General features: G+C 41.7%; 2 protein-coding genes across 2 annotated transcripts; both read left to right on the forward strand.

Annotated features, from left to right (window-relative positions):
• The first annotated feature begins 5826 nt into the window (after positions 1 to 5826).
• Positions 5827 to 8586, forward strand: LOC117536316 (retinol-binding protein 3-like). Its single transcript, XM_034201096.1, has one exon. It carries the CDS (start codon positions 5827 to 5829, stop codon positions 8584 to 8586), a length of 2760 nt encoding a protein of 919 aa, XP_034056987.1.
• Positions 8587 to 9981: 1395 nt separating this feature from the next.
• Positions 9982 to 13497, forward strand: LOC117536317 (retinol-binding protein 3-like). The gene is made up of 4 exons (XM_034201097.1): positions 9982 to 11184; positions 11559 to 11749; positions 11985 to 12127; positions 13160 to 13497. Exons 1-4 carry the CDS (start codon positions 9991 to 9993, stop codon positions 13495 to 13497), a joined length of 1866 nt encoding a protein of 621 aa, XP_034056988.1. The 5' UTR covers positions 9982 to 9990.
• Positions 13498 to 13983: the final 486 nt, after the last annotated feature.

The following is a 13983-nucleotide window of genomic DNA, read 5'->3' on the forward strand; positions in this document are numbered from 1 at the left end:
TACGTTTTCGGTACAGCAGAAAAAATTATCACAAAACATTAAAAACATTTTTTTTATTATTATTAAACTGTGACTAATGTATTCAAATAAATACAAAATATAGTAAAATAAACATTAAGGTGCAGCATTTCGATGAACTGAAATAATCTGTATTTGAACTGTACTAGTACCTAAGCAGCCAGCTTGACATTAGGACTTGCTTGTCATTGTATTTTCATGTTTTCATGTTCAGATTAACTTGTCCACATTGCTTGCTGAAATGGCAGATCTGCTGGCACTAACAATGTCTCCTGCTGTGGAGAACACCCTCTCTAGGGACAGAGGTAGCAGATACAGCCAGGTAGCGCTTTGCTAACATGGCAACATAAGGATATTTGGCGTTTGTAATAGCTTTGGCTCGGTCTGAACTTTCTGCGAGTGGTGGAGGCTTACATGCTAGTGGGAGTTGGGTTTGCACTTCAGTCTTTTTTCTTTTGGTACCGGTGATATTCACGTTCGGGTGATGCCTTTTCAAATGAGTGTGATGTATTGCCAGCCGCGTAACCAATGTTAGTTGAACAATACCGACAAACAGCTTTGGTTCGGTCCACCTGTCTTTGTCCGTCATCCTTGTACGTAACTGCAAAACCAAAATGTTCCCAAACCGGAGACTTCAATGATGCTGTAGGATTTTCAGCTCAACTTTATCTGCGTTCGCCATTTCGACAGTTCCTCAAATTACTGACTACATTTGAACGCATCCCTGTGACCAGCTCTCATAGTATGCCTCTCATCCAATGAAATTACTTGGTCGCTCTATGATATATACCTGAGATTACTTCCAGAAAGTTGTTCATGTTCTAAATTGTTTAACGCTATATTCGTTCGGTACACACGTGTACCGAACCGAAGGGCCCGTACCGAATAATTTCAGTACGGGTACGTGTACCGTTACACCCCTAATTGATTGATATGATTGCGATTCAAATCAGCATATACTTCTGTCAGGGGATGCCACCCCTCAAAATCTCCTGCCACCCTCTTGCCACCCCATGAATATTTGTCTAGATCCGCCCCTGCACATACTGTAGGACCTAATGATATATTTCCCCAGTCAACAACAGCATGTGACAACAGAGCCAATTTAAAATACCTGGATTAGCAGTGTGTAGGGTGGCCATACGTCCGGTAGGTCGGACAGTCCGGTTTTCAATGTCTGTGTCCGTCTGCCGGCGCAGCCTTGAGCCGGACGCTCATTTGTCCGAGGTCATCCCTATTTTATACTTTTAGGGTATAAAAAAAAATAGACAATTATACATAGAAATACAAATAATAAGTTATGTGTAAGTATATACCCCCGTAAGACTTGTGGTCTTACAAATTATTGGCTGAATGCGATGTCGAATAAATATCTTGTATTTCATTGGTTCATAAACGTAAACAATTAGCATGTGCTTCTTGACGTCACGTTCACGGCAGGGCACTGTGGCACAGAGTGACGTTCGCGCTAGCCGACTAGCTCATGAGCCAACTCCACCTAGTTAGCGGTAGGGTTAAACCGCAGAAATGCCGAAACGAAAGACTTCATTTAATCCTGAATGGTCGAAAGAGCATGGATTGCTCACAAAAAGCCGAAAGGACGACTTGCGATGTGGACGTAAGCAGCAAAGGAAAAGGTGCTGTCGACAGACATGCTAACACAGATAAGCACAAAAGCAACGATCAAAGCGCAGGTGCCTCTTCACTTTTATCGTTTTTCCGTGAAGCTTCATCGCCTCAAGATGACAACATCTCTGCTGCAGAACTTTGTAAAGTGTATCATGCCGTCAAGCATCACCAGTCATACAGGAGTGTAGACTGTGGAATAAAAGTTGATCGCACAATCTACAACGACTCATCAATAGCAAAAGGGATGACCTGTGGAAAAACAAAGGCCAAAGCTTTGTGCGAAAATGTCCTAGCACCCTACTCTGTCCAGACGCATGTGGATTATATAAAAGAAAATGAACTGCATTATTCAGTGGCAAGTGATGCATCAAACAAAGGTACGATCAAGTGTTTCCCCATTGTACTGAGATATGTTCACTTTGAGGAGGGCGTGAAACATGCACTGTTGGATTTTTACAGTGATAGCAACGAAAAGTCAGAAGCTATAACAAATCAGCTGCTATCTAAACTGGAGATGTCTGGACTAGATGTGAAAAAAATGTCAGCATATAGCATAGCATAGCAGACAACGCCAGCGTTAACTATGGAAAACACAACAGTGTTTATCAGAAACTGAAACTGGCTCAAAAAGACGTGCTCGCTGCAAACTGTTTAGCCCATATTCTGCACAATGCAACAAGATATGCAGCAAGCAACTTGGATATTGACATTGAAAATGTTGTGCTTAAGGTGTATAGCCATTTTAGCATCTCAGCTAGCAGAACGGCGCAGTTGAAGGAATTCTGCGAGTTTGTGGAAGTGGAGGAATGCAATCTGCTGCGGCACGTTGTCACGAGATGGTCGTCTCTGCTGCCATCTATTGACAGAATTCTGAAGTGTTGGAGACCCCTGACCAGCTACTTTCAGAGTCTAGGTGAGGAGGAATGCTCCAAGATGTTGTGGAAATGCTTTGGAGAGGATGGTAACGAATTATCTGAGATGTATTTTCTCTTCCTCAGTCACATTCTGAAAGTGTTTTCAGACTGCATTGAAGCACTTGAGGCCAAATCATTCAGCATAACCTCTGTGTTTAAGGTAATGACTGAACTGAAAGGGAAACTTGAGAGAAGGTTTAATGACACATGTTTTGGCTTTGCTGTGAACAACAAACTCAAGCAGCTAACCCCTGATCTCGCAAAGAAATGTGAGGCTGATTTTGTTGTTTTCTATGAAAGAGCCAAGAAATACGTGAGTGAAAGGTATGACTTCTCTGAGAACAGCTTTCATAGTAAAGTGTCGAAGCTTGGCCTCACAACTGCTGTGTCCTATGGAGAATACAGTGATGCAGTCCAAGCCTGCAGCCTGAAAAACATTGACATGGATGGACTCTATGAGGAATATGGCATGGTGGAAGCTATTCTCAGCTCTTCAGCAATGGAAGGATGCCACAGTGAGGAGCGGTATCTCAAACTGTTTTCCAAAGCAGAAGTCCCACTTGTGAATCTGAGGAAGGTCAGCGCCTATATCTTCTCCATCCCATGTAGCAATGCCCATACAGAACGTGTCTTCTCAATGATGACCTCAGCATGGAGAAATTAGAGAAATCGTCTGGATGTGGACAGTGTCAAGGCAGAGCTGCAAATTTGTGTCAACTTCACATTTGAGTGCACAGACATGTACCAGAGTACCTCCTTACAAACAAAACACTCTTGGAAGCAGCCAGGAAAGGGCAAAAGTATCGAAAATAGACATTCAACTTGTGGTTAGTACACTAGTCTCATTGTGTTTTGAGTGTGAAGGATTCTGTGAAGCCAGGATAAAAACTAAAAGATAATCCCAAAGTGTCCTCCTTTTTGGTGTTATGGAAATGGCCACCCTAGCAGTGTGACATATTGAGCCTGGATGACTGGATGACCAGGATAAGGGTAACGTGTTAGCAAACAAAGGCTTATTTACACATTAAGTCGACACTGAAAAACAGTAGCATGTGTGTGTCTGTTCATCTGCCCAATGTGAGTCCAATATTCACTTTCCTTTTACCCCTGTTTGCTCTCCTCCAACTCTAAAGGGAAATATCTTGTGCTAAATGCCATGCTATATTCACAAGCTAATTTACAAGCTAGCTCTTAACCTTGGCAGGTGCCGGGCAGGTAGCATTTGTTGTTTGGGCTTTTTACCATGAAAACCCATTCCTGCTGTGTCTTGAAATACATGTTAGCGGCTAGCTAGCTGGTTTAGCTAGTGCTAGTTATAACAAAGAGATTATTTAATCTTTACATTCAGAGAATATTTCTTCAGTTTCAACCCAGTCTCACGGCATTTCGTGTTATAGTCATGAAATTAATCTTGATTCGTGTTCACCAACACGATTTCGCCATTTTTTTCGTGTCACACAGAACGATTTCAAAAGCAATGTAAATAATAACAAATTAGAAGGAAAAACAGATTTAAAAAAATACAGATTTCAGTATTCTGACACGGAACGATTTTAGAAGCAATGTATTTATATTGGTAGTATGTTTCGTGCCTGCACCAAATAATAACAGATTAGAAGGAAAAAAAGATGACAAAAAATACAGATGTCAGTATTCTGAGGCTCTGAGCCTAACGTGTTAGCAAACAAAGGCTTATTTACACATTAAGTCAACACTGACAAAACAGTAGCATGTGTGTGTGTCTGTTCATCTGTCCAATGTGAGTCCAATATTCACTTTCCTTTTACCCCTGTTTGCTCTACTCCAACTCTAAAGGGAAATATATTGTGCTAAATGCTATGCTATATTTACAAGCTAATTTACAAGCTAGCTGCTAACCTTGGCTATCTGGGGCTTGGTGCTCGGCAGGTAGCATTTGTTGTTTGGGCTTTTACCATGAAAACCCATTCCTGCTATGTCTGGAAATACATTTTAGCAGCTAGCTTGATATAGCTAGTGTGTAGCTGGTTTAGCTAGTGCTAGTTATCCAAAAAGATTATTTCAGCTAGTTAAAAGAGCGGTTTTACATTCAGAGAATATTTCTACAGTTTAGCATTTTTGGTAGCTGTGGTATTTCAAGCAAATTAGCAATTCAGGGATTTCAAAATCCAAACCATTAGTGAGGGAAAAGATTGTTGTCGTGGGAATCAGCAGGGATCATTTTATTATCTAAAGCGTGAGACGGAATTAAAATTAAGACGTTAAGATTAGCTGACTTCGTCTAGTATTTGTAATGAGATGTCGTCTGGGTGCATAACTCTGAGCTGCAATTCTTTCTGGATCATCGTGTCACAGGGTACTTATTGATGTCAGGTTCGATTCAGTGTACAGAATTAACACTTCATCAAATATAGATTACATTTGTCAACTTGGGACGTGCATTTATATGTTATTCATATGGACACAGTCTTTGTTTAATTTTAAACCAAATGATAAAATGTACTTTTTGATTAAAAAAACACAAAGACCTATCCACAGGAAACATAACAAAAGGATAAAAATGAGAATAATTCAGCATTCAGTTCAGATAAAGCCTTTTTAATCAACCTTTTGTCCTTTTATCCTGAGTGTGGATCTGTTTTTCCCCCCCAATTCTGATCCTGCATGTGTTTTAAGAAGGCTTTGCCACGTGTCTACCAACTGTGTAATCATGTCACCAGTGGAGCGACCCAGACATGACCTTTAAAGCCACAAACCACACCAACATTAAGCTTTTGTAACAGACAAGAGAGAGTGTGGTTGAGAAGGAGAGTTTCTGCTCAGGATTTTTGCATCAATCAGCCTGAAACAAATGTTGTACTTGTCTTTCCAACCTGATATGAATTTAAAGGAAAAGGATGAAAAGAAAGAAGTATTATATTGTGAATTTAGAGATGTGTGTCAAGTACATTAAGCCCCTTAGACAAAGACCAAGTAAAGACATTACTTGGCAAAAACAAGAAAGAATTAAAAAAAACTGTACAGCGTTTGTTTGGGAAAAGAGAAAATAAAGCACCATTTACCAATTTTAGATCCGTCTGATATTATCTGCTGGCTGAAGCGTCACAGATAAAGCGATTAAAGTGATTTATTGGGGACAAAAGCCTCTTATGTGGATGTTGTTGTTGTCCCAAAAACCCACAAACATGTCAATGTTCCCTCCTCCAAAAACTAATATCCCTCGGACATATAAACTAAATCATCCGGAGCAGATCTCTTTCCATCACTGATGATGAAGACATTAGTGATGGAGCACCACACTCCACCGCTGCTATTGATGCTACTCTTATCTACAGTCAGCTCATCATTCCAGCCTGCTCTGGTGATAGAAATGGCCAAGATCCTTTCGGAAAACTACTGCTTCCCTGAGAACCTGTTTGGGATGCAGGAGGCCATCCAACAAGCCATCAACAGAGGAGAAATCCAACAGATTTCAGACAGGAAGACTCTGGCATCTGTGCTAACAAACAGAGTACAAGGGGCACTGAACGATCCACGATTGACTGTTTCATACGAGCCTAATACCGTCCCAGTGATGCCACAGATACTGCCGTCTCTCCCCACAGAGCAGTTAATCAGGCTGGTGAGAAACTCTGTCAAGCTGGATATCCTGGACAATAACGTTGGATATTTGCGGATGGATCGGATCATTGGGGAGGAAACGGCAGCAAAGCTTGGATCTCTGCTGAGGGACGACATCTGGGACAAAGTTGCCAACACCTCTTCACTGATTTTGGACCTGAGGTATAGCACAGCTGGAGAAATGTCTGGAGTTTCTTATATAATCTCCTATTTCTCAGATCCTGAGCCTCTCATTCATGTTGATACTGTCTATGACAGGCAGTCAAACATAACTAAAGAGCTGTGGACCATGCCGTCAATAAAGGGGGAAAGGTATGGAAAGAAGAAAGACCTGATTGTTTTGACTAGTAAGCGTACCATGGGGGCGGCTGAAGCGGTGGCATATGCTTTAAAAAACCTAAAGAGGGCTATCACAGTTGGGGAAAGGTCTGCTGGTGGGTCAGTAAAAGTAGAAAAGATTAGGATCCCTCAGTCTGCTTTCTACATAACAGTTCCTGTGGCAAGATCTGTCAGTCCAATCACAGGCCATAGCTGGGAAGTAAGTGGCGTTCCCCCAACAATCAACGCCAACGCCAAGGAAGCTGTCGCAAAAGCCAAGTCCCTTTTGGCTGTAAGAGGTGCCATCCCAAAAGTTGTGCAGAGTATCGCAGATATAATCGAGAGGTTCTACGCTTTCACTGACAGAGTTCCAGCTCTACTTGAACATCTGAAGACTACAGACTTTTCCACTGTTGTATCTGAGGAGGACCTTGTAGTCACACTCAACCAGGACCTCCAGACTCTGTCCGAAGATCCTCGACTGATCATCAAATACATGCCAGATAATGCTGACACAGTAGAGGAGGTGGACCCTGCGCTTGACAACGTTCCAGAAGATTATGAATCACTCAAAGCACTGGTAGATACAACGATCAAAGTCGAAATACTCACAAACAATACTGGCTATCTCCGCGTTGACAAGTTTTTCAAGTTGTCGGAAGGGACTAAGCTAGAAACGATCATGGCTAAAAAAGTGTGGGAGCCCCTCAAAGATACTAAAAACCTGGTTGTTGATCTACGCTATAACACTGGTGGATCATCTACCTCTCTAGCTCTGATACTGTCCTATCTGCATGATTCTTCCCAGAAGCTTCACTTTTTCACAATATATGACCAAATTCAAAACATAACGACAATATATGACTCTTTGCCTCAAATGAAAGGCCATACCTACGGCTCAAGACGTGGGGTTTACGTGTTAACTAGCTACAACACAGCAAGCGTTGGCGAGGAGTTAGCCTACCTGATACAGTCACTACATCGCGGCACAGTCATTGGGGAAATTACTTCCGGGAACCTGATGCATTCAAAGACGTATGAAATAGAGGGGACAGATATTGCTATAACTGTCCCTGTCATTAACTTTTTAGACAACAATGGGGAATACTGGCTAGGAGGTGGTGTGGTACCAGATGCAATTGTGTTAGCCGAGGAAGCTGTGGAACACGTTCATGAGATTGCAGATTTACACCAAGGGCTCAAGTCCCTCATAGAGGGAACTGGGGAATTGTTAGAAAAACACTATGCAATCCATGAAGTTGCACTAAATGTCAGCAAAGTACTGATGAACAAATGGGACGACGGAATGTATTGGTCAGTGATCGACTTGGACTCTTTGGCATCTCTGTTGACTGCAGACCTCCAAGAGACTTCGGGCGATCACCGCCTCCATGTCTTCCACTGCGACATTGAACCAGACTCGCTTCATGACGTCCCAGATATCCCTACTGCTGAAGAAGTGGGACAAGTAATTAATTCTGTGTTTAAAATTGAGCTCCTGCACGACAATGTTGGCTATCTAAGGATGGACATGATGCCAGATGTAGAGGTGGTAAAAGCCATTTGGCCTCAGATGGTGAAACAAGTGTGGCGCAAGATAGTCAACACAGGCGCCCTCATTATTGACATGAGGTACAACACTGGTGGATATTCATCAGCAGTTCCCCTATTGTGTACCTATTTCTTTGAGGATAAGCCATTGCAGCATCTTTACACCGTCTTTGACCGCACCAAATCCACCATGACAGAAGTGATGACTTGGCCTAAAGTCAGAGGTCAAAGGTATGGATCCTCCAAAGGTGTCTACATCCTCACCAGTCACTTGACAGGATCAGCAGCTGAAGTGTTTATCCGCTCTTTGAAGGATCTGAACAAAGTCACAATCATCGGAGAGCCAACGATTGGAGGGTCTCTATCAAGTGGAACCTATCAGATCGGGAAAAGCGTTCTGTACGTTTCCATCCCTAACCAGGTTGTGTTTAGCGCCATCACTGGGAAAATGTGGAGTGTTTCTGGGGTTGAGCCGCATGTCGTAACTCAGGCAAATGGGGCTCTTTCTGTGGCACAGAGACTCATAGCAGCAAGGCAATTGAAGAAAGGAAAATAGCTCTATCTGTTGTATTCTAAATGCCTTTAAGAAATATGAATGGATTTGTATTCAATGTCCAGTTTCTAAGTGTGTCAAGTGTGTGATTTCTACATTATCTACCAGAACCCCATTCCCAATATACTTTTACATTCAAGCTGTTTTATACAAAAATACTTGAATTTCATGTATATCTGAAAAAATTAAAATTAATTCTAATAGTTTTCTATTTTTGGGCTTTACAGGGTTAAAGGAGTGAACAAATTAGCTAAGAAAAAACCTCAAATCTCCTCACCTACTATACCCTGACCCCTGAAAATAGTTATGAAAGTTACCCATTGACATTACAAAAGCCTAATTCAAGTGAAAAGTATTTTTAATAAATTTGCTTCTATGTGTTTCTTTAAGTACATTTATATGATATTGTTAGACTTCCCAATCTGCGTATTTCTTATCCATAGCATGTGAAGTTGTCTTTCTCTCGGTGTTTGTATTTGTATCTTATTCCTTTTTTGTTTTAACATGCAATGTATTCTGATATTAACCCATTACCATCTTTTTAATCATAATGCAATAACTTGTATGTCATTATAGCCGACATTTCACATGTCTTTGCTAAATGTTTGGGGTGTTTGCTTTATTCTCTTTGCATTGTGTTTTTTTTAGTATGCTGGGATGATGTTTCAGCTTTCCTTTTCCCTTACTACAAAACTACCAGCAGAGGGAGATAGTACCCAACAAAGCTCAAATGAATCTCCTGTTCACTTCAACACCACTGCAGAAAAAGAGACAACCACCACCAACTCAACAACTGTTATTCCTGTGTACCATTCCCAAGACAATAAAATAATAATCAGTGGTTATAAAAGCCGTGATTTTGAATTTAATTTACTTATCAGCAAATATTGACAACCCTTAAAGAACCATGAAGAAATAAATGAACAACTTTGTGTTGGTAATTGGGTTTTCGTATGATTTATGTCAACAATTGATTGTGATTTCTTCTTGATTAATGGCACAAAAAGTCACATATCAATGACTTCTACAATAAATACTGATGCCAAGCTTTATAGTGAACCTAACAACTGTAATCCATTTCCCAATGTGTCAGGTACAAAGGTTGCCTTATTTGACACAGGCAACTTTAAATAGGGGTTAAAATACCTTGTGTACATTTAAGACGTTTATCTTTGGCAGCACGTCCTTGTTACTACACCTACACTAAGTTATTATTGCCTTCCAGAAGCACTCAGGATAATGCGATTAGTGGTTTATTGTTGGGCAAATCCTCTTATGTGTCGGGTAACAGAAACCTTGCAGCCAAAACAGAGCCATTTGACAAAGAACCTTATCGGAGACGGAGGTTTCGGCTCGGCAACCTCCACTTCCCATCTCCACACTTTTGGTCTGGAACAACTCACGGAAATGGCAAAGGCTATCTTCCTCGTGGCCCCGTTGCTAGTTTTGGGGAATGTTTTCTTTATCAATGCCTCGTTTTCCCCCAGCATCATTCTAGATATGGCAAAAATCATTATGGACAATTACTGCTCACCAGAGAAGCTGGCAGGCATGAAGGAGGCACTCGCAGCAGCTGGCGGCAACACAGAGGTTCTCAACATCCCAGACGGTGAGTCTTTGGCTAGAGTCCTCAGTTCTGGAGTCCAGACCACCGTGAGTGACCCACGATTGGAAGTCTCCTATGAGCCAAACTACGTCCCTGTGGTTCCCCCGCAGATGCCTGCCTTACCCCCTGAGCAGCTCGTTGCCGTCCTCCAGACCTCGATCAAGCTCGACATCCTGGAGGGAAACATCGGCTACCTGAGGATCGATCACATCCTTGGAGAGGAGGTCGCTGAGAAGGTTGGACCTCTGCTTCTCGACCTGGTCTGGAATAAGATCCTTCCAACCTCAGCTCTCATCTTTGACTTGCGCTACACCGGCAGCGGCGACATCACGGGAGTCCCCTACCTTGTGTCTTACTTCACTGATGCTGAGTCTGTGATTCACATCGACAGCGTGTATGACCGTCTTTCAAACACCACGACGAAGCTGAATTCCCTGACAACGCTACTTGGGGCCAGATATGAGCTTAGCAAACCCCTCATTCTCCTCACAAGCAAAAACACCAAGGGAATCGCCGAGGATGTTGCCTACTGCCTCCAGAACCTGAAGAGGGCCACCATCGTGGGCGAGAAGACCGCTGGGGGCTCTGTAAAAGTAGATAAATTCAAAGTGGGCGACACTGACTTCTACGTTACAGTTCCTACCGCAAAGTCCATCAACCCCATCACCGGCTCATCATGGGAGGTTACAGGTGTGACCCCCGATGTGGAGGTCAACGCAGAGGACGCCCTCGCTACCGCCATCAAGATCCTCAACCTCCGTGCCAAAGTTCCAGCCATTATCGAGGGATCAGCGACTCTGATTGCCGACAACTACGCCTTTGAAGATATTGGGGCTCATGTTGCGGAAAAGCTGAAAGGTCTTCTGGCAAACGGCGAGTACAGCATGGTTATCTCCAAGGAAAGTCTGGAGACAAAGCTGTCCGCTGATCTGAAGACCCTGTCTGGGGACAAGAGCCTGAAGACCACCAGCAACATCCCAGCCCTGCCACCCATGGTGAGATCGTTGCACATGGAATTTAGTTCCTGGTTGTTATTGTCTTTCATTGTGAATGGTCAAAAAAACGTCACTAAATCTAAAATACTTTGGTGTTTGTGGCATTACTGTGCAGTAGTTTAACAATGACCAACACAAATGTATTAGTTTTAAAGCTTTTTAAGTTAATTTAACAGAGGATTTTGCTAGACGAGCATGTTTAGTCTAATGAAGATATGATATTAATATACATTTGGAAACGCAGGAATTCAAATGAATTTAATATGTGAAATGATTATGTGAAAATCTACTGAAAATCAGACTTTTGCATGAGACATATTGACATTGTCTATAATATTACAAATCCTTAGTTTATATATGTAATTGTTTCACAGGATTATTCTCCAGAGATGTTCATTGAGCTGATCAAAGTGTCCTTCCACTATGAAATATTGGAGAACAACATCGGCTACCTGCGCTTCGACATGTTCGGAGACTTTGAGGAGGTCAAGGCCATCGCCCAGATTATTGTTGAGCATGTCTGGAACAAAGTTGTCAACACTGACGCTATGATCCTCGACCTCAGGTGGGTAAAGCTTCTATTCAAAATACTGTCCGTCTCTTCTGGAAAATAAATAATCTGCTGCAGCTCCGTGACTTAATATAGAGGATTTAGCTTGCAAAAATAATTTCAAATCATCTCGTTTTACCATCACAAATTATTATATAATGCGGGATTACCGTTATCATGACCTCACAATCATTCAATTAATATGAATCCAGACTTTCTATGATTGTTCTATAACTGCTTGTGTTTTCAGGAACAACATTGGTGGCCCAACAACAGCCATTGCAGGCTTCTGCTCTTACTTCTTTGACGCTGACAAGCAGGTTCTGCTGGACAAGCTGTACGACAGAACAACCGGGAACACAACAGAGCTCCTGAGCCTGCCTGAACTCACTGGTAAAATATATTAGATTACGGTTAGCAACAAAGTAAGTGACTAAAAGGTGAACATAGTAGAGCATTCAGTGCCAGATATTCCCTCTGGAGTTGGTGGTGAAGGTTCTACATTTAAGCATGTGTGCTTTTTAAGATGCATCTTCAATTTGGCCATAATACAGCTCTTACAAATGAAATCAGCTCATTGGCCGTTATCAGTTGCCTTTCTGATGCTTCGGACGGAGAAAAATGTGTTTGTGGTGGTTATGAAACTTAAATTACTTATGTAGACTATATACATTACGTAACTTAAACAAGTCATTGTGTTGTGTTAAGATTTCTCCTGGCTGAAGGTCTTTGGTTAATTTGACTCATCAATACTTTATGACAACTCCCCACAACGACATTGTTGCTCATTTAACTGCGTCACCTAACTTCCCCCCTTTGTTCCAGTTAAAATGACAACAGCTACTTGAGTTTGGTGTCTTCTTCATTTATACAATTCCATCTAATTATATGAATTGCCTTTTTGAACTTGTAGGTACAGCAGGCCCCTTCTGACCCATATCTATTACATCCGATAACCCCCATTGAATCAGCTGATAACATTTAAAGTGGGTTCCAATAAGCTACAAAGCTGTTCATATGATACCTTCTTTGGTTAAGTGATCGGCTTTTAAAGTCGCCCTTCTAAAGGCGTCTTCGATTAGCACGAAGGCCTTCCTTTAATTCAACTCGCCTCCACATTCAAAGGTTTTAATGTCATATAAGCTACAGTATAGAAATGGCAATGACCTGAGCTCCTCCAACAATGCAACATATATAATAAAATACAAAAATAAATAGTGCAAGAAGTTTATATACATGTCAATAGAATATGGGATATGTACAAGAACAAAATATGACATTAAATAATGTAAATTAAGACTAAATTAAATGATTGCGGTGATAACTATTTATATAATTTAGTATATAGCAAGATGACAACAGGAATTTTTATCGGGGTTTATCTTCAATTAACCTTCTGCTTCCATCTTACCCTCTATTTTTTAGGCCCAAGATACGGCTCTAAGAAGAGTCTGATCATCCTCACCAGTGGAACGACTGCTGGCGCTGCAGAGGAGTTCGTTTACATCATGAAGAAGCACGGCCGCGCAATGATCGTTGGAGATACAACCGCCGGGTCTTCACACCCACCCAAGACCTTCAGTGTTGGTGAGACCAACATCTTCCTCAGCATCCCCACCGTCCACTCTGATACCTCCAACGGTCCAGCCTGGGAAGGGGCGGGCATCGCACCGCACATACCCGTCCCAGCTGCAGGTGCCCTCGAAGTGGCCAAGGGCATCTTCAACAAGCACTTCGGACCCCAGAAGTTAACCACATCCTGAAAAAAAACGGGATTTCAACACTCACTTTTGCTTTGGCGGCCAAAAGTGGGATCAATAAAGTACTTCTTCTTATCTTAAATTGGTTCAAGATTTATAAATTATACTCAAAATGAAGAATGTAGAGTTCAATCTGTTATTCATTACCTTAAAGCCTTTTTAGACAGTTCTTAATGTAGAGCAGATGTTCAACAGCAGGATTTACTTGTTTGTTATCTTGTTGAATGTTACTCTGGCTGCGGAAGGTTTTGAGAATGAAAGGTGCTGAAAAGCTGATTCTTTTGTGAAGCAAGTATGAATAATTGTGTGTCAGAATCAGTTGTAACATGAATATCATCTTAAGGAATACATGTTTGAGGAACCACATGCAAAGGAGAGGCAACAAAGGAAGTAAACACACACATTTAAATTATATTTGCTATCCGTGTATCATGTTGGATTGTGTTGAAATACTGTACGTCCATTATGCCATGTGGGAACACTTGGGTT

Source organism: Gymnodraco acuticeps, unplaced genomic scaffold, assembly GCF_902827175.1.
Source record: "Gymnodraco acuticeps unplaced genomic scaffold, fGymAcu1.1, whole genome shotgun sequence".
In the NCBI taxonomy this organism is placed as follows: domain Eukaryota; kingdom Metazoa; phylum Chordata; class Actinopteri; order Perciformes; family Bathydraconidae; genus Gymnodraco; species Gymnodraco acuticeps.

Excerpts from the sequence above, each read along its gene's own strand:
- LOC117536316 (XM_034201096.1), top strand. The coding sequence starts at position 5,827 with ATGGAGCACCACACTCCACCGCTGCTATTGATGCTACTCTTATCTACA.
- LOC117536317 (XM_034201097.1), top strand. The coding sequence starts at position 9,991 with ATGGCAAAGGCTATCTTCCTCGTGGCCCCGTTGCTAGTTTTGGGGAAT. Across the intron at positions 11,750-11,984 it reads GCTATGATCCTCGACCTCAG|GAACAACATTGGTGGCCCAA; the intron begins GTGGGTAAAGCT and ends TTGTGTTTTCAG. Across the intron at positions 12,128-13,159 it reads GAGCCTGCCTGAACTCACTG|GCCCAAGATACGGCTCTAAG; the intron begins GTAAAATATATT and ends TCTATTTTTTAG.